At 36.4% G+C, this 23870-nt stretch overlaps 2 protein-coding genes and 1 long non-coding RNA gene across 4 annotated transcripts in view; 2 read left to right on the plus strand and 1 right to left on the minus strand.

Moving 5' to 3' along the window:
* Positions 1-922: 922 nt before the first annotated feature.
* Positions 923-3858, plus strand: LOC117340817. Its single transcript, XR_004535472.1, has 3 exons — positions 923-1242; positions 2426-2534; positions 3399-3858. It is a non-coding gene; the product is annotated as an uncharacterized LOC117340817 (long non-coding RNA).
* Positions 3859-6412: 2554 nt separating this feature from the next.
* On the plus strand, positions 6413-11296 carry LOC117340819 (deubiquitinase OTUD6B-like). Its single transcript, XM_033902596.1, has 4 exons — positions 6413-6471; positions 8459-8718; positions 9307-9682; positions 10554-11296. Exons 2-4 carry the CDS (start codon positions 8497-8499, stop codon positions 10847-10849), a joined length of 894 nt encoding a protein of 297 aa, XP_033758487.1. The 5' UTR covers positions 6413-6471; positions 8459-8496; the 3' UTR covers positions 10850-11296.
* A 1520-nt stretch (positions 11297-12816) lies between these two features.
* The window catches only part of LOC117340818, a 34187-nt gene continuing 23133 nt past the window's right edge, over positions 12817-23870 (minus strand). For both annotated transcript variants that reach the window (XM_033902594.1, XM_033902593.1), the window contains 3 exons: positions 22221-22333; positions 21298-21443; positions 12817-18075 (listed from right to left, as the gene is read on the minus strand). In XM_033902594.1, coding sequence (XP_033758485.1) covers positions 18072-18075; positions 21298-21443; positions 22221-22333 — 263 coding nt within the window. In that variant the 3' untranslated portion in view covers positions 12817-18071. The remainder of the gene's footprint in view (positions 18076-21297; positions 21444-22220; positions 22334-23870) is intronic.

Below are 23870 nucleotides of genomic sequence, written 5' to 3' on the forward strand. Positions count from 1 at the left end.
AACTTAAATACATTTGGTCTAACATAGTATTTCCTTCTCAAGAACTTTGATCTTATTTTTGTGTATAATGGACATTCCAAAGCAAAGTGATATTTATTTTCAATTATAGTAGTACACACACTACATGTACAATATCGCATTTCTGAAGGAATTGAGTTTGGACGATTCCATATTCCCGCTTTTATGTTAATGATACACGCAACTTTGTTAAAGATTTCTGATATTTTTTTAATATTCACAATATCTAAATATTTCTTACAACCGAATTCATGTGAAAAAAACCATCTAGCTCTTGGTGAATTAACAAGAGCCGTGTGCCAGTCCTGTACGAATATGTCCCGAACTCCTTTTTGGAATATTTTTTTAAAAAGCATTGACATCTCCAACTCCCTATTCCAGCCAAACATAACCAAAGCCAAGAGTACACATTTAACTAGTTTTGCCCAGTTTGTGATTCTTGAAGTTTCAGCTTGAAAACACTAAATACAACTTCTATCAATACCCCTTTTTATTGCATTTTTGCTAGTGAAATATAGAAAATCGTCTGACTAATAAAACATATATTTTCACTGCAGCGATGAGCAGTGAAATTATAAGATGTTCCAGTGAAAATATAAGATTTCCGTTTTTGACCAATCAGAGCGAAACTTTGTATTAACCTAGGAACTTACTGATTTTTCCAATAGAAGCGGAGGTAGATACATTTATTTTGCTGTATATATATCCTCTCTCTCTATCTCTCTCTCTATATATATAATCGGAAACGACACATTATAATATCACCGAAATCATCGTATAAATTACTGTCATTTTGACATGCAAATCGCGTACTTCGATGGGCGATATCTCGGTAAACCGATTTTGATGCAGTTTGCAACATTCTTCTTTGGTGATTACAAAGAATAACATATTTAAATATCCTTTTTCGTTCCGGGTACACTTTAAACAATGAGAGACAACACGGTAACCCACTAACGGTCATTTGTAAGGGAAGCGAAGCCTTGACAGAAGGAAGGGAAGAGTTTATACAAGAAGACTGCCTCTTTTAATAAATCATGCGAGACGAAGAACCGGAAATGCATCATTGTGATTATGACGTCATCTGTTGACATCACGTGTCATCTCTTATCAACGAGGCTCATGACTTCGGTCACGATGTATTTCGCTCTCACATTTCCCTTGCTTCTTCAAAGTTTTCCTTCAAAATATTCCTCAGCTATTGTCATAGATACAGTCAACAAGGTAAGATACACGTGTAAGCTCTATTTGGACAAATTTGATTTTAAATGATTTCAGAAATGGTGTTTTAAACGATCTCTGTAAGCCCGAGGAGAATTCTTTGAATGTAAATTGTATGAATTGGAAAGATTAGATATGTTTCAAAGTTTAATTAAATGCCTTAGGTTTTTGTTTTGGATTTAAAACTTCTCCTGTTTAGAAATTCATATCTTTCTGTAGATCTAAACTCTCTTGTTTTTCGACAAGTGCAAAACTACATCAAATCCAGCAATAGATTTTGGTATGTATTTCTTGTACTCTTTCTTGTAAACCTGTTTCTATGTAAAATAATCTATATCTACTTTTTGTTTATACCAATATAGTCCGAATTTTCTGACGATCTTACTACGTAGATACAAGGCAGCTTGAAAGGCGATATTAACACCAGAACCCTTCGGATTAATACCAATGATGCTATCTAAATGATTTCATGTAATATATTTGCATGTTGGGAGAGGGCGTACTTAAGTTGGAAAAAACTTGTGCCCAATCCCTTGTCACAATTAAATTGGCAATAAAATATGTTTAAAGTCAAGGAGAAATCGCGGCGGAAAGGAAGGAGGGGCTAGGGGTGCATTTTCGGTGTTATCTTGTTAAAACATATAACGTCCCCGTGTATACGTATATATTTAAGCATTGAACGGCTTTCAGTTGGCATTCATATTGACTATGAATGCCAACTGAAAGCCGTTCAATGCTTATATTTACCATCTGCGATTTTTTATTTGTCGTGCGATTTTTTTTTTTAAATTTTCAAATTCAAATTTCAGTTGGCAGTTCATAAGCTGGTGAACTCGCAACTGAATTGGTAGGGTTATATATATAGTGGCAGTGCCATACAATGGTAAATATCAAATCATAAAAAGGCCAACGTGACAAAGGGTTAATTGATATTAATGTTGACCTAAAATTAATATTGGTATTGTGATTTGGTCCTATCCCTGGTAACGTGCCAAACATTGTCGGTCACGTACTGTAGATTTCATTCATTTGACAAATTTTCAATGAATTTTTAATGAGACTTCGTTTTTGTTCATGTCAACATTCTATCTTTCTTGGTACCGGTGTGGGGCATGACTGAAGGTGGCATTGGTTTTTTATTGGTTGATAACAAATCACAATTTAGTTTTGTTTATTTTTTCTTTAGATTAACGACGAGTCAGCCTCGGGTACATGTACGTACAATGTATCAAGAAAAGACAATGGTGACCATACCGCCACGTTGATCCGCCTAAACCACGTGGTCGGACCATTTGGTATGTAAAGTCCAACTACAAAAGTATTATGTTAAATATAAAAATACAATAACAATAGAAGTTATTGTAAATTTTGAACTCGAATTCAAGTTCAACATCAAGCTTAGCCTGGTCCAGTGATGATATGTGGTTCATTTTCTGTTCCATCTGACACAGGCGCTTGACGCGTAGATATATATGAAATAGGAAATAGTCGAATAAAAAGAGAAGGAAAAATATGATTTATATGTAGGCTATTTTCTTTCATTCTTTTGTTGTATGATAAGATAAAACCACTCCGAATTACAACAATAAAACAAAGTCTGTATATCATTCGCTAATGAAATAAATAATATTGAGCTGTAAGATCATTCTTTTACAGTATTTTTGTGCAGGTTATGCAGCTCTGTGCACCCTTATAATGTATAGTGGATAGCTAACAGTGTCTTCAGTAATTTCAAATATGTCTCACGCGTTTGGCGGATATTTTGATATTTTATCACGTGTGCGTCGCGTCCCGTCCCGCCCCGTCCCGTCACGATGAAAGATATTAGAAAAAGTTATATTTTTCAATTCAATAGTGAAAAATATAACTTTTATAAAATGACTAATTTTCGGTATTTCATTTGTAAAAAAAAAAATCTGTTTTGGGAACTTATCCGATTTTGGTACTCAGTACTTCAACATGTTTTTCACATTTATGCAAGATATGCATTTCTGGAACTCGAAGATTGTAAGGTTCTTTTAAAAATGTTAATGTACGAATTTCTTTGTATACGCTTATTCCTTCAGTCAGATTCAGGCCAGACATTGAAAAACGAATATAGTATCTAGCGCCTAAAATTAGTTTTCAATAAGAAGACTCGTCGGTTTTTATTCATACAGAAATGGACCTCTTCAGATTTCGCAATGGCAAATAACGGAGCTAAGTCTGCCGATGACAATGTCCAGTAGTGCGTCACGTGCCTCCTCTGACGTCAACATGGCATCTAAGACTGCACCACGTTCCTCTAAAACCACTATGGCATGTGAGACTGCATCATGTGCCTCTGATGCCATTATGGGCATTTAAGACAGCACTTATTGCCACTGTGACCGCTGTGAAGGTGAAACGTCGTCCATGTTACATGTACATACCTAAAACCAGTACTACATGTATGATCCAATCGCCGACTCAGGTATATATATATCTTTTATTATCTCAATAGTTTTTCCGGGTTTGATAAGATTTAGTTTTCTTGTTATTTTTCTCGCTTAATTCTATTATATTTTCCTGTCCTCCTTCCTTTCTATGCTCGAAAGGCGAGTTTAGGTGTCTAAAGGTATCGTCCGTTCTGATAACAGACACGGAACTGGCCTTGGTCCAGACACCAAACCTCTTTGGTAAGGGTCGATGACTCGATATAGAGATAAAATAAAAACTTACTACAGTGTAATGTTATTATATTTACCGATATTGTCAATATGTCCTTATATTGGTATAGTGGTACAACTTTTATCTGGTATCATTCATTACATTATGAAATAATCTTGATATTTTGTTTAAACTTTCTGAGTGTTTCTTTAACAGATGACAGCTGACAGGCCAACACAGTCACACTGACCAAGTTAGACGATGACGACTTTGACTACAGCCTCGATCCCATGGTAAATATTGACATTTTAATTTATATATTCTATTTCTACACGAACAGACTAATGGAGTCAAATGTCAAGGTTATACTTATATAAATATTAGGAAAAAATGTTTCAATAAAGATAATAAATATGTTGATTTTTTTGTTTGTTTCTTTACAGGGATACTCTGTCCTCAAGTTAACCGAGGGACCCAAAAAATCAAAACAACATCGGAAACCGTCACATCGCACCTTGGAGTTTTTCTCGATGCATCTTTACTTCAGGCGCCGGAAGATGAGGAGTTTGCCTCATCATGAACAGTGGGCGTGACTATCTTACGTACATTAGCAGCAGTAGACACAGGGGCATCAGGGGGGGGGAATTGCTTTTGATGACAAGATGTGGTTCTGGTCATGATGTAAAAGGTCAAGGACATATTGATCCAAAACTGTATATAAAACATATATGTACTTGATGATGACCATATATTGCAAATTACTTAACATGGCGGCGAGAATGTAGGCGTGGTTGATTTATTTGTGTGTGAAAATAAGGATGATACCCAACAAGTGTTTCATATAAATACCCTGTATATCATTGTCTCCCTATCAGTCCGGATGTCCGATTTGTCTGTCTGCATGCTTGTCCGTCTTTTTGTTCTGTTCTGCATGGAAGAAGCTTGTGAAAGCCTCTTGGAGGTTGTTGACACTCAGAGCGGTACCGTATCGTTTTGACGGTCAGAACGTTTGCCATCTGATGAAAGCTCTTTCTCATCTGTTCCGTCCGATTTATTTCCATCGGACTGTCTGTCTGTCCATTTGTCTGTCTGCATGTTGCATGTCTAAGGAAGAAGCTTGTGAAAGCCTTTTGGTGGTTGTTGACACTCAGAGCGGTATTTTTATTGTTTTGACTGTCAGAACGTTTGTCATTTGACTAAAGCTCTTTCTCATCTGTTATGACCGATATATCAATCGGCTTATTTGTCTGTCTATTCGTCTGTCTGCATGATTGTTGTACTCTGCATGTCAAAGGAAGATTCCTGTTAAAGTCTCTTGCTGGTCAATCGGATATTGTCTGTCTGTCCATTCGCCTGTCTGCATGTTGTATGTTTAAGGAAGAAGCTTGTGAAAGCCTCTTGGTGGTTGTTGACACTCAGAGCGGTACCGTATCGTTTTGACTGTCAGAACGTTTGCCATTTGACTAAAGCTCTTTCTCATCTTTAATTCTGATCTATTTCAATCGGCTTATTTGTCTGTCCATTCGTCTGTCTGTTCCATTGTCTTCTGTTGTCTCTTTTGATATGGTTGATCCTCATCATTGACTATTTGTTACATCCGTCTTTCCAGAATCCATTTGTTTAATGCTGGGTATCATCACGCGCGTGAAAGTGTAAGTGTCGATTTGGCGTGTAATTATAAATATACATATGTAATACTATGTAATACTATGTAATAAAACCATTTTATTGCTGTATTACGCGTCTTTCAATTTGTATTAATTAACAGCGAAAGGTGATCGGTCGGACCGTCCGTCTGTCCGTCCATTTTCACATTATGGAAAAAAGGCAAACAATTTACTTATTTTTCTTTTTTTTTTGGAATTTTTCATATTTCAATTGAACCATAGATAGTCCATTGTCGTTGTGAAACCTAATGTATTTGGCGGTGTAGGTAAAAAATAGATTTTTTTTCAACCAGATTTCCCCACACTACAAACGTCTTAACAATATCTCAGTAAGGTTAAACTACATACATATATCTAACGGCTGCAAAAGCGTAAAATCGAATGTATTTAGCCTTGATAACGAGTTACTCATAATAAAGACTTTTAGAAATCAAATTACAAGACTTTTCGGGCTTTCTAAGTGATGTGTAAAACCAAATCTGTTGACTATAAACTTAATAAATAAATGAATAAATAAATGAATAAATAAATAACAACAAAGAAACATACAAGGTTATCTACTTTTAACTGAATTTCAAATTAATAAGCCGTTTGTGAGATACCTTATTAAAAATATATCTATATCTTTTTTTTTAACTATTTTGAGTTTTACGAGATAAATGATACATTTTATGATGATTTTATTAAGATATCGTATTCAAATATACATTTGAATATATCATTTAGTATATATAAGTAAGGCAAGATAAGATAAATAAGATATCTTATTAATTTGAGTGAATACTGAAGCATATTGAATGCATTACTCGGTTACGGGGTGGTAAATCCGTCTCCGCATTTTTATTTTCCCGGAAATCAATTTCGCCCGAGTTTATTTAGTTACACTCGTTATGCCGTTTCCGGTTAAAAACACGTTTTCGTGCTGACAGGTTGTTGGGTAAGCTCATTTTATGGTTAATACAGTCCTTATATGTTGCAAGTTTGCTTTTTTTCATAAATAGATAACGTACACAAATATCGGTGATAACAACGGTACTATTTTCCGGTTCAAGCTCTGGTCTTGCAAGTCGATTGCGACTGCGGACTGAATCAGCTTGAAAGGCGATAGAACATCATAACCCTTCGGATTACCCTTCGGATTATACAATCGCATGCTTAATTTAAACAAAAGAATATATCGTACCTTGGCCTTTTAAAAACTAATTTAAGGCCAAGGTACGATATATTTTTTTACATATTAAGGATGCGATTGTAATACAATAATTTACTCATCTAGATCTATAATGTAACATTTTGATTAAAAACATCATAATCATGCCACAAGTACCTGTGCTGAGAGGCAAGAGTTAAGCAATTTTATTTAAAGTCGCATATTATACAACAAGTCAACATTAGCACTGTAGTGCTATTCTTGCGACAAACATAAGTAAAATCAACATTATTATCACAGTACATGAAAAAATTGTAACAAATTTAAATTATATTTCTATCACAGTTACATATTAATACAAAAAATAGTTTAATAATGGACTCCTGTAAATCTCACCAGCGTTGACGCTAAAGAAAAAAATTAAAACACTATCAAAGTGTAATGTACATAAATGCTAACATAGCACACAATAAAAATTGACATAATATACACTAATATAGTGTGTGTTAAGAGACTAGTCCGGTCCGTCAGAAAATTAAAGCTGAAATTTATAAGTTTATTATACATAAAATTAACTTTAAGTATATTATCTTTAAAAATATTGCACTGTGAAAAAATGACTACCAGGTAAGGACTCCAGAGGGGGAGCGACTCACACTGCACCCGAGTACAGATGGCACACGAACAGACCATCAAACTTTTACTAGAGTCACAGGGCATGTCTAGTCTTATATTAAAAAAGAATAGCCAGAAATACCTATATTATTTTTGATAATACTAGACATGGCTCTGTGCTAGAGTAGTCCTATTATATACGCTTTAGGATGATTATATATCGTGATACATCATACTTAAGTTAAAGTGTATTGTCGAATATTTAATATCGTTTGTTATAAATGTAACCTCGAAGTCTTCATATCTCCCACTGCCTATAAAAAAATAGTCAACCCGAGTTTCCTCTGGCCATGACACCAGACTTGGACATTATTATTGACTCACTCATATTAAACATATAGCCATATAGATATATAACGGACCAGTATACGTAGATGTCAGGGAGAGATGAAATTCATTTTTTTTCTTATTAATCATAGCAGGGACATAGAGGGATTGGAGACTCCACCGGTTTGGAGACTGACATACTTTTGTACTTGTGCATTGAGTCGTGACTTCAACTATACATCGCTAGCCCCAGTTTCCTCTGGCCCTGACACCATGTCTGGTAAAGGTCCAGAGCACACTACTATATATATATGAAAATGTGGAATTCTCCAATACTGTTTAAATTTGGTGTCGCTAAGATTTGGGTGCAAATGCAATAAAATCGGAAGTGACATACACTGTAACACCTACCTTATATATATCTTAATATGGATAAATGTGATAATTATTAATGCCAGAACACCCATTTAGTCCCATCTAGGTGTTTTATTCCATCTTTATAGACCCTCGGTTTACGTCGGATCTAGAGCTAAATGTTTCTTTTAATGGTTTTCTGAATTTTTGTGCAGGAAGCTAAATTATTATTTTCTATGGCTGATAACATGAGTGCACCAACTCACCATTTCAACAATCTTTAAAATTTGGTAATATGTTAGTATTTATGATAGAAATGTAACGGGATTGAAAATGCAACAACCAGACTGGGACTCAAACCCGGGACCTCTGAACTGTAGACAGACGCTCTAACCATTTGAGCTACCTGTCCAGTTCTATTACAGGAATATATCTTTGTGTCATTATTTATTGTTTTCATCCAATTTCTTTTTTCCAGATCTGTGATTCTAGTCTAGCTCTAGGGTAACGTGCAGAATGTCAGATACAGAAGATCCAGAGGAGCTGTTGTCCAGAAAGCACAAAAGAGAACGAAAAGAGCTACAGGCACATATACAAAAACTAAAACACTCAGTTCCTAAGGGAGACAAAAAGAAGAAGAAAGAAGTAACGGAACAAATTGCCAATCTAGAGCGTGATTTAGACGAACGACAGGAGGCGGAATCACAAGAGCTGAAGACAACAGTTGAAGTTTCAAATGTGAGACATTTTATGTAACAACAAAGAGTTTAGCATTTGTTCTTTGATGGTAGTTGGAAATTTATTTTTCTCTAATTTTTGACAAACTAAAAAAAAAATACAAAAACAAAAGAAAATTTGAGAGCAAAATATTTTAAGGATCATTTGTTTTACTCCCACTGCCTCATAGCAAATTTATGACATCATATAGATATTTGAATTTCAAATCTCAGAAAAAATATTTATATAATTGAATGCAGTTTGAAATAGAGAGAAGAATGGATTATTAAGTTCATCTGATTTTTTGATATTATCAAGTTCATCTGATATTTTGATAAAAAAAACCTTCCAAAAATGGAAATCATAATTGACAAAAATGTTTCAATAGTGGTAATCATTTTGAAATAGACCAAGCCAACACTTTGTGTTTTTGATAAATTTTATTTTATCATTTGTTTTTGCAATTTTAAGTGTTTGAAGAAAAAAGATGCACCAAAAAGCAAGTCAATAGAATAAATAACTAATTAATTAGCCAAATAATCAATATGTACATGAATTAATCTTGTTTATAATCTGACACAATGTATACATACATGTAAATGTTTTTAGGTAGCTGAACGCCTTGAGGCATTGGACACAACTGATGCTGAAACTACATCAGATAATACTACAGGATCTGCCTGTGCAGCGATTGGGCAAGAGGAGAAAAAGTTATCAAAGGCACAGAAGAGACGCAATAAAAAATTGGTAAAGGACCGCGAACGAGAAGAAGAAATAAAACAACAAGATATCAAAAATCTTTCCGGTGCAAGGCATATAGAACTACAAAAAGTGAAGGAAGCTCTGAAACGTCAAAATCTGCAAATATTTGAAATCAAATCTGATGGAAACTGCTTATATAATGCTGTGAATCATCAACTGGCAAAAAATGGGAGGAGTTCTTCAAACGAGGCTCTTCGTGATCAGGTTTCCAAGTACATGAAAGGTACGAAACTAATCGTTGGTAAAGTCTTAATGCCAAAAATAAGTTTTCACCTCATGAAATAACTTAATTTAACTAATTGTCTCCCTTCCTTTGAAGTGCCGCAGTGGCCGAGTGGTTAAGGTGTCCTGACACTTTATCACTAACCCTCCACCTCTAGGTTGCGAGTTCGAAACCTATGTGGGGCAGTTGCCAGGTACTGACCGTAGGCTGGTATTTTTTCTACAGGTACTCCAGCTTTCCTCCACCTCCAAAACCTGGCACGTCCTAAAATGACCCTGGCTATTAACAGGACGTTAAACAAAAACAAACCAAACAAAATCCTTCGAAGTCAAGACATGATTATATAAACATTACATTTAAGGTTTAAAGATTCATCTAATAATTTCTTGTCCAGGCCATAACTTCTAGACCATCGAAGATAACTTGACCAAACTTACAGTATGCTGCACATCAGCTTTAAATGATGCAAGTGTACATGACACTGTGACCTTGACCTCAAGGTCAAATTTCAAATAAATGCAAGTTTTTTCCAGTAATTCTTATGTGAATGACTACTTATTAATCATTTAAGATATCTTACATAATGTTGTTGTATACTGTACCTTACTCACCCACTGGAGAAGTGCACTGCTCTTTCATTGGATCATTGTGACCTTGACCTCAAGACGAAAGGTCAATAGAGAGCAAAAGAGTTCCAAAAAAGAATAGAAGTGCACTGATCTGTCATTGGATCTTTGCGACCTTGACCCCAAGACCAAAGATCAATAGAGAGTAATAGTAAAAACGTTTGAGCAAAGAATAGAATTTTTGAAAAAATCACCAAATCACAGAAATGCAAAAAAAATTATTCTATTGCAAATTTATTTTTCAGAATACAGAGACGAGTTCTTGCCGTTTCTTACCAAAGACAATGGCGACATGTTCACTGAGGATGACTTTGAGAAATACTGCCATGACACTGCGCACACAACTGCATGGGGAGGTCAGCTAGAGGTCAGGGCCCTATCACAGACACTTAAACAGCCAATCAGAGTTGTGCAATCAGAGGGCCCACCGGTCGTCGTTGGGGAGGAGTTTGGAAATGACGACCAGCCCTGTATTGTTCTTTGTTATCTGCGACATGCGTTTGGTTTGGGTGAACATTATAATTCGGTGGAGGATTTATAAACATGATGATGATGATGAATTCTCTTGATGAAATTTAACTACCTTACACAAATCTTATAGCACAGAAACCTTTTAAATCCTTGATCACTCAAGGTTATAGAGTTTTCTGAAACTTGAATCAAACAAGAACCATTTGTATTTATGTATTTTTCAAATATGAAGTGTCAAGCAATTGTTTCTTAATTCAAACTATTTCGGAGTTAAATTGGTATTATTTAATCAGAGATGTTAAAGTATTAAATGGAATTCATTAAAACTAAAAACCTAAATACTAGTCCCATTGAACATGAAGATTCTATTTTGAATTTGAACTTCCTGCTCCAGAGACACACAGTGTGGCTTTGTGTATTGTTATTGTTTAATTTTAATAGTGAAAGTTGAAAGGAAATAATTTATCTGATATTGATGGTTTTGTAAGAAAATATATTAAAGAAATATACAATTGACTGAGGCAGAGTTGTTTAAATGATTTGATTATGGAAATAAGATGTACCTTGATAGAGTCGGACATCACTTGAATTGATGTACATTAGAATGAAAATGCAACATGCTAGCAGTTTGTCTGTTTTCCAGGGAAACTAAGTTTTCTAACATATGATCGTGTAAGGGCTATTCCATTTAAACACCTATCTGACCCCAGGATATCGTTTCACAAAGCTTCGTAACTTAAGAATTTTGCGTAAGTCACATTTACTAATTACTAAGCGTTTCACAAAAACTTCGTCACTTACGAACGTTCGTAAGTTACGCAAAAACTTTGCGTAACTTTACGCCATATCCACCCTGTCGTAACTTACAAAAACAATTTAAAATCGTGCGCAAGCACGACCTTTTGAACAGAAAATGATGTCGTACTCAATCACAAATTAGCATAAGAGAACGATAATGCCTTGTGAGCAATTGTTTCGAGGTGAAGCCGGGTTTTGAATGTCGAGGCGGGATGCCGGCAAAAATACACATTGTCATGAAACTAACTGTACGCATATTCGTAGACTGTGCCAATAGTTAGTCTATTTTAAGAACATTAGGTGTATCGATGGACATTGAGCAAAATCTAGGAAAATTGCGTTGTTACTGTTTTTTTACCGCATGATAAACAATATGAAATGAAATTTTATTAAAAATTTGATCTTCTATCAATAATACAGTTGTTTTTATAGAACAAATTAATGTTCCTAGTCTGTGTACATGACTCGGGAATAGGACCGGCGTACAATTTTCACCTCAAAAGTGCATCCTTTTTTACCTCCCAAGTTAAAGAGTGGTACATTTTTACCGGGAGAATGTACGATTTTGACGTAAGACACGAAAAAAGTTAAGAACACCTTTGTGAAACGCACTTACGAACTGCGTAAGTTTTGCATAACTTTTTCGTAAATATTGACGAAAGTTTACGAAAGTTTGTAAGTTACGAAGCTTTGTGAAACGATACCCAGGACTCCAGAATGAATCACCTCTTACTTCTATTACATATAAAGGACACTATCCAGAGAAGTTCTATAGTTGGCACCTCTAAAGTGGAGTCTTGGGGTGGGGTAGATATTTTATTGGAATAGCCATTAGTGGTTCTCGGAGAAACATATTTACATTACAAGGATTGCAACTGTATTAATACTAATAGCTCACTGACTATAGCTCATGTGTTTTGTCAGCTTTACAATTACCGCCAACATAACTGTCAACCACTAGTTTTCGTAATTCCCTCTACTGCTAGGCTTCGTCTCGGCAGCTATAGTCAGTGTTCCCTTGGCCTCAGTTGATTTACCACCTACATGACTCCACCTATTGCTACATGTAGGTTTTATTTCACTGACTAGAGCCAGTGTTCTGTCAGCTTTAAATTCACTTAGTCACTGGTTGCAACATGACCAGGTTTTGTCACACGGACTATAGTTGATTGTTCTGTTGGAGTACCATCAATGTAAAGTTAAAACATTGTGAAATTTGAAAACAAAGTCAACAACAAATGAGATATTCAACACTTGATTTAATCTATCAATTATTATCACAGTCAACAAACCTTGCGTGAAATGTCCACATAAATATTCTAATACCTGAAAAAAAAAAATCATTTATATGTGTATGTGACCATTTTGTAAAAGTAAGATTTTAAATTTAAACTAGAAATAAAGTTATTAAATACATACAAATGAAATAGGAAAAATACCTCACTTCATGATTTTAAATGCTCTCAGAGTAAGACTTGAAGTTTCTGAATATTTAAAGGGACTAAATGGTTAGATTTCGTTAAATTTCTTCATACATTTGATTTACGGAAAGCGTTGTGATACTTAAAAATTAATTACAGTTTACAAAATTTTGGCACTTCTTGTGAAATATTATGGGAATGTTTATCAACTTCAAAGTATCGCTGAACAACACTGGAAGTTATATCTGTCACCATTTGCTGTTTTTATCTAACCATTCAGTCCCTTAACATGAATCCTTTCACTTCAATTGCAGATTCAACTTTTTATGGCCGCAAACAGCTTCAAACATTTGAGCTATTTACAATCTCAGAAATATATTAATTTTCAAAACGACGGCGCAGAAAAAAAAGTTATACATTTCATATACAAAAATGTACAGATATTCAAAATACTTAAATTCATGGACGGATTTGCAAAGAAACATGTCAATTTTCTTACAAAAAAACATCACAATACATTTCATATTAAGAAAGACAATGCATATTTTACCATGATACATTCCAGTAAATATCCCCATTTTTGATTTATAAACATAAATGGGAATCCTTCGGGAGAGTTCATATTTTGGCAATATATTTCTGAATGTTTGTTATAAAATGATACTAGTGGGAATATAACTAATACATATTAACTTATAAACTCTATTTCCAATCTTTCAATGCCATGATCATATTCATCTTTGACATTTTGACTACAGTCGTTCAACGATCATTTTACACATTGCTAATTAATTTACAATTGGACGGTTTACAATTTTGACAACTTATCTGTAAGTGGGACACTTTTGACCACAATTTACAACATTTACACTTCAGCAATTTTGAGTATGATAACTGGAACATCTTGTATGAATCAAGCTAATGATGATTGCTAACAAGTAAATCTATTTCATTGAAAATAAATATCTTGGTTATCATGGAAGAAATTCTCTAAAGCATCTGCACGCTATGTAAGATGTATGCTGTAATTTTTTGTTGTAAATTTATTTTGTCATGAATTACATTTCCTTTGACTAGAAATTGTAAAGTTAGACAAGTAATCATAAACTACATTATATTGTAGAACCTTGCATGCAGTACAGTGATGAATTCTGGGGTAACTTTATATAATACATTACATTAATGGGACGAAACACTAAAGTTAACATTATGAGATCGTAGTTTTAATTTTCATATACCAATAAGGTTAAAAATTGGACATTCAGAAAATGAAATCCCAGACTATGAATGATTAAAAACTTAATATTAAAGACAAAAAATTTCAGATAAATAAAATGTTAAATAGATTATATATCACAGGGACTTGGCAGAAATCCCTAACTCTAAGTCCATATAAATTATATTTATATATATATATTGAGCTGTGGGCTAGGAATTTGTACTAAGTCCATGTGAATTATTATAATATGATTTTAAAACTAAGTTGTATTAGAGTTATCTTTCTTGAAGACATTCTTTCTCCTCCAGACCAATAATGATACACTGGACAAAACAGCTGTATGTTCAGCATTTACTGTGAACATCTGTCCTCAGAATTAATAGCAGTCTACATAAAATACTGATACTGATGCTGTATCTATTATAATAAACAATAACATTGACCACTAACTAGACTGACCACCAGACCCTCAGTTGTTTTGTTAAGAATTGCCAAGCTAAATTCTAATACCAGATTATCTGCCCCTAGTTGGAAACTTAGGATCTAGAATCAGACATATCCTAGGGATCAAAATCATAAAGCTCAATTCTATTTATAATTTTAATATTCTAGAGACAGGGGGCCAGTCTAACCATTAACTTATGTGTTTCTTTAATAAAGTCCTTATGAAATGAACTCTTACAGATTCAGTTCAATACAGATTATAATTATGGTGAAACTATTGTTGGTCTAAGTATAACCACAGGCAGTGATCTTGGGGATCGGATCCTGGGGTTAATATTTCATTCTAGGTCAGAACGTGTCAAGCCCCTGTGTGTATAATATGAACCTTCATAGGAACGAATCAAGCCCCTGTGTATATAATATAAAACCTATGTTAGCCAAATAATAATCATAATAAATATCATGGAATTAAAGCATAAAGCCAAATAACACTCAAAATAAAGAACTCAACAACAATCTAACAAATCTATGTTAACAAGCATGCTGGGTATTGCTAAAGCAATATATGTCCCCTACCACCCCCACTAAAAATAGTACATCGACCTTGACCCAAAAACCCTGAAACTCAATCTTGATCTGTAGCTACTCATACTGAAGTTACATGGCAACTTTCACCTACAAAACGTGAAGCATGGCTGAGAAAAGTGCCGAAAAACTGAGTAGATGGACAGACAGATGGACAGGAAGTAAACCTATAGTTCCTAATGGTTTCATCGGTAGGGGACAAATAACAATAATGTCAATTAAAACATTGAGAAAATCTCAGGGACAGGAGATGGATGTAATGATGGAATAAGTGTAGGAATAAATTAATATACATTTTGTTGTATTTGTAGAAATATTCTTAGGACCACAATATCAAGATAGTATCTGGCCCCTGTGTACATAAGTTCTGTATTATAAGTGGACGGAGATTTTGCCAAGTTTCATACAAAAACTTGCTCAAAAAAATTTGATATGACATTGATATGACAAAGGCATGTAATGTATCACACTTTTATAAGATTTGATAAAACTGTATTTACAATATGTAACGTCTAAGAAAGCCACCCGTATTATTTTTGCAAATCTCAACTTCCTTAATATTTTCATGCAATCCAATAGTCTAAGAATAAATTGACAACTTAATAAAATCCATGACAATTTAAAGCTATACAAGTATACATTAACATTCAGATGCAGGTCACAATTTTAAATCTCACAGGCATGGATTGATACATGTACATATATTTACCAAATATGGACCTTTGATGAGGTCAATAGTGTTACATAAAGCAGGTGGAAAATATTAACCGAGGATGAAGCTTGAGGTCAATATTTTTTTCGACCTAGTTAATATAACTCCATATTAACTGAATCAAAGTTTCTTTATTCTCATGTATGTACATATTTACCAGTGATTTGATTATATTAATTAAAACATTGTTATCTTAACCCTTTCACCCCTACTGACCATATTGGACTTAAACTTATGAAAGAATGGCAGAGTCCACTAAAGTTTCTTAGGGTTGAAAGAGTTAAATTTGAACATTTAGACTAAGGGCTATTCCAATGTTACCCATGTGGGAGGGGTGGGAGACATTTTTTTTAGAGACCTCAACATCCATCACATAAATAAAACATATTTAGTGTAAGGAATACAGGGAATGGAGATTTACCCCAACCACCCTATCAAATTTTAATACAATTGCTGCTCCAACCCCTCCCACACAGATAATTCTGGAATAGCCCTAAAACAAAAGAAATGCCTTCATTAGAATATTGCAAATTATCCCCCAAGACAAATATTTCATCACAGTTGGCCATTCTGGGGTTATCGATCTACTTAATATGAAGATACAGTGTATGTATTCCTGGGTTCATATGGTCTGGCTGTTCTTAAAACGTAGAGTACATATTTTGGTAAATATCGATCTACACATGACCATCTCTAATCCAATCAGAACAAGGACAATATTGACATGCATACAAATAAATTGTAACCAGTATCTGTCGGCAGAAAAAACCAACAATTAACATTTAATTAATTCAAAATACAGTTATACTACATTTGCTGTCCAACTTTTGGTCACAACATTAGCATTTTCTGTGAAAGCAATAATTAAGAAAAAACCATTAAAAATAGTATAATGGATATATTAAAATAATGACAATGGAATGTTTTCTGAAAGAATCCAAACATTTACAAAGTATGTACAATGATAATTCAGGTACATTTTGCATACATATATATCTAGGGCAGTAATAGTACCATCATGATATATAAATTCAGTTGGTGAATATAGATTTTACCTGGAATGAATTCAATCAACTTGTGAATACAGGTTTTACTGGGGATTAATTAAATTGGTGAATACAGCTTACATTTGGAATTAATTCAATTGTTGTATAAATATCAAGTTATTAAACTTGTGAAAACCGATTTGAATTAATTAAATTGGTGAAAACAGATATCAATTAATTAAATTGGTGAATAGAGATTTGAATTAATTAAATTGGTGAATAGAGATTTGAATTGATTAAAATGGTGAAAACCGATTTGAATTAATTAAATTGGTGAAAACCGATTTGAATTTTATTAAATTGGTGAAAACAGATTTGAATTAATTAAATTGGTGAAAACATATTTGAATTAATTAAATTGGTGAAAACAGATTTGAATTAATTAAATTGGTGAAAACCGATTTGAATTGATTAAATTGGTGAATAGAGATTTGAATTGATTAAATTGGTGAAAACAGATTTGAATTAATTAAATTGGTGAAAACCGATTTGAATTTTATTTAATTGGTGAATTAAGATTTGAATTAATTAAATTGGTGAATAAAGATTTGAATTGATTCAATTAATGAAAACAGATTTGAATTGATTAAATTGGTGAATAAAGATTTGGATTAATTCAATTACTGAATACAGATTTCCCTGGTAATTAATATTGGTGAATACATATTTTACTTGGATGGATTTCAATTAGTAAACACAGAATTTCCTGGGAATTGATTTAATTGGTGATTACAGATTTTATCAATGAAAAGGCTTAATAAGTTTGTGTTATAAATGCTATCTGCAGTTGAATTGACTGATGCATGAATGTGTTTTTAATGAAGTTGGTTCACTTAACTGGTTTGGCAGACAGGAAAAACATCTTTTCCCTATGCCAACTGTTACAATGTCTGAACCTAAATGTATTCTTAATGAAGCCAGTCACTTCATGATCAGGTAATGTCAGTTTCATTGACCTTAGCACCATCTTCTGAGGCTTAGCAGATCATAGTACAATCAGCACCATCTTCGGAAGCTTAACTGATAACATGGAGTCCTAGTAGATTTCTGGAGATATTTCAGTTTCATCAGCTGCAAGAAAGAAAAGGTATACATAGTTTTTAACATTCTCGGGCTGTCAAGATATCTCTATAACATCTAACTGAGTAAAACAAAGGAAAGTTACTGATATATCAAAATTAGTTTTTTAGTGGTAACAGATATTTAAGCATTGAAATGTTTTGATACAGTCATTATGAATACAATTTGGTTGAAAACAAGGTATTGCTAACCAATACTAATCCTGATCAGTTTATTGTTGTTCTGACCAGAAAAGTAGCCTCAAACAAGCAGTCCTAACAAGGAAGCATTTTGTGAAATCTGCGATTGATCTGTCCTTTTTTAATTGTATGAAGCCGATTTCTATTAATAGTGACAGTGACCTTGATCTTTGCCTTTTGACCTGGAAAAAAGAAATCCCAAGCAAAACCTCCCAATAACAGAACGGCGTGTAAAGTTTGAGCTTGATCAGTCCACATGACAATGACTCACCTGAGAGGTAGTCTGGTTAGTGGGATGGGTACGTGTCTGAGGACGACCACTCACCTGAGAGGTAGCCTGGTTAGTGGGATAGGTACGTGTCTGAGGACGATCCTCACCTGAGAGGTAGTCTGGTTAGTGGGATGGGTACGTGTCTGAGGACGATCACTCACCTGAGAGGTAGTCCGGTTAGTGGGATGGGTACGTGTCTGAGGACGATCACTCACCTGAGAGGTAGCCTGGTTAGTGGGATGGGTATGGTCTGAGGACCATCACTCACCTGAGAGGTAGCCTGGTTAGTGGGATGGGTACATGTTCTGAGGACAATCACTCACCTGAGAGGTAGCCTGGTTAGTGGGATGGGTACGTGTCTGAGGACGACCACTCACCTGAGAGGTAGCCTGGTTAGTGGGATTGGTACGTGTATGAGGACAATCACTCACCTGAGAGGTAGCCTGGTTAGTGGGATGGGTACCTGTCTGAGGACGACCACTCACCTGAGAGGTAGCCTGGTTAGTGGGATGGGTACGTGTCTGAGGACGACCACTCACCTGAGAGGTAGCCTGGTTAGTGGGATGGGTACGTGTCTGAGGACGACCACTCACCTGAGAGGTAGCCTGGTTAGTGGGATGGGTACGTGTCTGAGGACAATCACTCACCTGAGAGGTAGTCTGGTTAGTGGGATGGGTACGTGTCTGAGGACGATCACTCACCTGAGAGGTAGCCTGGTTAGTGGGATGGGTACGTGTCTGAGGACGACCACTCACCTGAGAGGTAGCCTGGTTAGTGGGATGGGTACGTGTCTGAGGACGATCACTCACCTGAGAGGTAGTCTGGTTAGTGGGATGGGTACGTGTCTGAGGACAATGACTCACCTGAGAGGTAGCCTGGTTAGTGGGATGGGTACGTGTCTGAGGACGATCACTCACCTGAGAGGTAGCCTGGTTAGTGGGATGGGTACGTGTCTGAGGACGATCACTCACCTGAGAGGTAGTCTGGTTAGTGGGATGGGTACGTGTCTGGGGACAATGACTCACCTGAGAGGTAGCCTGGTTAGTGGGATGGGTACGTGTTCTGAGGACGACCACTCACCTGAGAGGTAGCCTGGTTAGTGGGATGGGTACATGTTCTGAGGACAATGACTCACCTGAGAGGTAGCCTGGTTAGTGGGATGGGTACGTGTCTGAGGACGACCACTCACCTGAGAGGTAGTCTGGTTAGTGGGATGGGTACGTGTCTGAGGACGATCACTTACCTGAGAGGTAGCCTGGTTAGTGGGATGGGTACGTGTCTGAGGACGATCACTCACCTGAGAGGTAGCCTGGTTAGTGGGATGGGTACGTGTTCTGAGGACGACCACTCACCTGAGAGGTAGTCTGGTTAGTGGGATGGGTACGTATTCTGAGGACGATCACTCACCTGAGAGGTAGCCTGGTTAGTGGGATGGGTACGTGTCTGAGGACGATCACTCACCTGAGAGGTAGCCTGGTTAGTGGGATGGGTACGTGTCTGAGGACAATCACTCACCTGAGAGGTAGTCTGGTTAGTGGGATGGGTACGTGTATGAGGACAATCACTCACCTGAGAGGTAGCCTGGTTAGTGGGATGGGTACGTGTTCTGAGGACAATCACTCACCTGAGAGGTAGTCTGGTTAGTGGGATGGGTACGTGTTCTGAGGACAATGACTCACCTGAGAGGTAGCCTGGTTAGTGGGATGGGTACGTGTCTGGGGACAATGACTCACCTGAGAGGTAGCCTGGTTAGTGGGATGGGTACGTGTCTGAGGACGATCACTCACCTGAGAGGTAGCCTGGTTAGTGGGATGGGTACGTGTCTGAGGACGACCACTCACCTGAGAGGTAGCCTGGTTAGTGGGATGGGTACGTGTCTGAGGACGATCACTCACCTGAGAGGTAGCCTGGTTAGTGGGATGGGTACGTGTCTGAGGACGACCACTCACCTGAGAGGTAGTCTGGTTAGTGGGATGGGTACGTGTTCTGAGGACGATCCCTCACCTGAGAGGTAGTCTGGTTAGTGGGATGGGTACGTGTCTGAGGACGACCACTCACCTGAGAGGTAGCCTGGTTAGTGGGATGGGTACGTGTCTGAGGACGATCACTCACCTGAGAGGTAGTCAGGTTAGTGGGATGGGTACGTGTCTGAGGACAATCACTCACCTGAGAGGTAGCCTGGTTAGTGGGATGGGTACGTGTCTGAGGACAATGACTCACCTGAGAGGTAGCCTGGTTAGTGGGATGGGTACGTGTCTGAGGACGATCACTCACCTGAGAGGTAGCCTGGTTAGTGGGATGGGTACGTGTCTGAGGACGACCACTCACCTGAGAGGTAGCCTGGTTAGTGGGATGGGTACGTGTCTGAGGACGACCACTCACCTGAGAGGTAGCCTGGTTAGTGGGATGGGTACGTGTCTGAGGACAATCACTCACCTGAGAGGTAGTCTGGTTAGTGGGATGGGTACGTGTTCTGAGGACAATGACTCACCTGAGAGGTAGCCTGGTTAGTGGGATGGGTACGTGTCTGAGGACGATCACTCACCTGAGAGGTAGTCTGGTTAGTGGGATGGGTATGTGTTCTGAGGACGATCACTCACCTGAGAGGTAGCCTGGTTAGTGGGATGGGTACATGTTCTGAGGACAATCACTCACCTGAGAGGTAGCCTGGTTAGTGGGATGGGTACGTGTCTGAGGACAATGACTCACCTGAGAGGTAGCCTGGTTAGTGGGATGGGTACGTGTCTGAGGACGATCACTCACCTGAGAGGTAGTCTGGTTGAAGGAATAGGTAACATTGGTGTAGCCGGGGCAGACTGATTGCCATCCACTCCTCGCTCGTATTCGTCAACATCTGCCAAATCCTCATCGAGGGAGGCATGCATTTGTTGTAATAGCACATCTAAGGCCTGTAACAGGGAGGGACACACAATTAATGGAACAGCGTGCAATTGTCATCTGTATCATAACATCACACTCATAAAACAACAGCACCACAAATGGATACATTATACACCTGTATGACTGTATCAAATCTGTAACAGAAAAATTACCCCAAAAAATTGAATGTCACAAACATGTTAATAATTAAAAGCAAAAATATCTTGAATTCACATATTCAATCCATACCAAACATTGTGACAATAACACATTACCTGACTGAATTGTAGACCACTGAAGAAACTTTCCACAAAACTTTTTTTTACAGACAACTAGATTGACATTATACCATAATACGTCCTTCCAAATTCAACAGGCATACAAAAATATATCTAATCTCTGGCATGAGTATCACTGTATGTGAAAATAGGTCAATGAATTAAGATCTGCTGGCATCTATTACAATGGTACAACAGCAGCTGAATTAGGGAAACTACTAAAACATGGAAAGTTTTAATCTAGAAAGACATGGTAGTTATCAGCTGATGTATACGTAATGTCATCAATCTGATAGAGGACAGTGGGAGTTATTTAAACTGATCAGAAAATGGTAGGATATATTTGGTTTCAACAGAAGACCTCTGATATATAATAATTTCCTCATAGGTTAAGAAACAATATTACCAATCTGTCCAAGGGTGTCGGCAATTTAGAGCAATCACCAAATGGCTTTTGATGGTTACAACTGTAAAAGTTGAGGAAATTCAATTTAAAAAATGCTCTTCTTACACAACAAAGGAACTTACCACTTCAGAAACAGCTTTTTCGTGCAACTTTCTCATGGGCTTAGATGCCAGAGTTTTGTGTCTCTCATCTCTTACGAAGTAATACTGTTCTAGGAGTCTCGTGAGGATGAAATCTGAAAACAATTTTTTTCGCAAGTTAGTTACAACTCAACTTTCTAGAAGTATTAATTTAATTTCTAACAGAAGTTGAATTTTGCGAAAAAATGATTTTCTATTTATAGCAACAGTGACATTAACTATTGCTTCTGAGCCTGAAATGTTATCCCAACTAAGAACTTTATTTATTTACATTAGGTAGAGTCTGAGGGCAATCCACCAAACAAAACTTAAAATTTTCTGCACAAATTAATAGTTCATAGTAACATGTTGTTGACCTTTGACCTCTGGGCCTGAAAAGCTATACCATGTCAGCACTTTCTTCAAGAAACCACTGGATAAAGTCTAATAAGTGCAAACGACCCAAACAATACTTAATGCAGTGTGTAGAAATCAAAACATGGACAGACAGACAGGCAGCCTGATTATTATCTCATACTGCAGGGCTCTAACAATATTGGCCAGGTAGCCATTTTATACTGGACTGTATGTGATAAGGCTCTAACATTATTGGCCAGGTATACGTAGCCATTTTATACTGGACTGTACATGTATGTGATAATTAAGGATCTAACAATATTGGCCAGGTAGCCATTTTATACTGGACTTTATGTGATAAGGCTCTAACAATATTGGCCAGGTAGCCATTTTATACTGGACTGTATGTGATAAGGCTCTAACAATATTGGCCAGGTAGCCATTTTATACTGGACTGTATGTGATAAGGCTCTAACAATATTGGCCAGGTAGCCATTTTATACTGGACTGTATGTGATAAGGCTCTAACAATATTGGTACGGTAGCCATTTTATACTGGACTGTATGTGATAAGGCTCTAACATTATTGGCCAGGTAGCCATTTTATACTGGACTGTATGTGTGATAAGGCTCTTACAATATTGGCCAGGTAGCCATTTTATACTGGACTGTATGTGATAAGGCCACAGATGTTTAATCATGTGTATAGTAACTGGAAATGATGTGTAATGCTAAGCTTTTAATGAAAGTAGATTTAAACTAGAGCTGTCACCGAGGGGGTGACAAGTATACCCCCCGCTTTTCCATGATTGGTTTGGATACTTTGTGAAGCTGCCTATTTATGGTACTACAGTGGAACCTCTATAAACCGAACATGCATGGGACATGACTATTTGTTCGGTTTATAGAGGGTTCGTTTTGGAGAAGTTGATCGAAAAATGACCGGTCAAATTCCAGATATAATTGGTTGGACGATGTTTTATTAGAATGCACCCGATTACAAAACGGCACGTACATACTTAGACAATTTGGATTGTCTGAATAATATGCATATTATGAAAGTTAATCAATGTATATATTGCAGAATATATAAGAAAGGCAAATGACTATAACAATAGTTCTAAACAGTATTTTCACATGTACAACTACACTTTACGATCGGCCTACATTTTGTTACATCAGGTGAAGCTTCGTCATGTGGATGGGGCCAATAGTCCGATACGGAATATTTTACACATCAAATAATATTAAAGGGCGTGAAGATGTTTTGTTTCAATATCAATATCAATTGATCAG

Source organism: Pecten maximus, chromosome 13 (genome assembly GCF_902652985.1).
Source record: "Pecten maximus chromosome 13, xPecMax1.1, whole genome shotgun sequence".
NCBI classification, from domain to species: domain Eukaryota; kingdom Metazoa; phylum Mollusca; class Bivalvia; order Pectinida; family Pectinidae; genus Pecten; species Pecten maximus.

Bases quoted from the DNA above. Each gene is read 5' to 3' on its own strand.
- LOC117340819 (XM_033902596.1), top strand. From the start codon at position 8,497: ATGTCAGATACAGAAGATCCAGAGGAGCTGTTGTCCAGAAAGCACAAA. The intron at 8,719-9,306 runs GTGAGACATTTT...AAATGTTTTTAG, and splicing joins CAACAGTTGAAGTTTCAAAT to GTAGCTGAACGCCTTGAGGC. The intron at 9,683-10,553 runs GTACGAAACTAA...TTTATTTTTCAG, and splicing joins GGTTTCCAAGTACATGAAAG to AATACAGAGACGAGTTCTTG.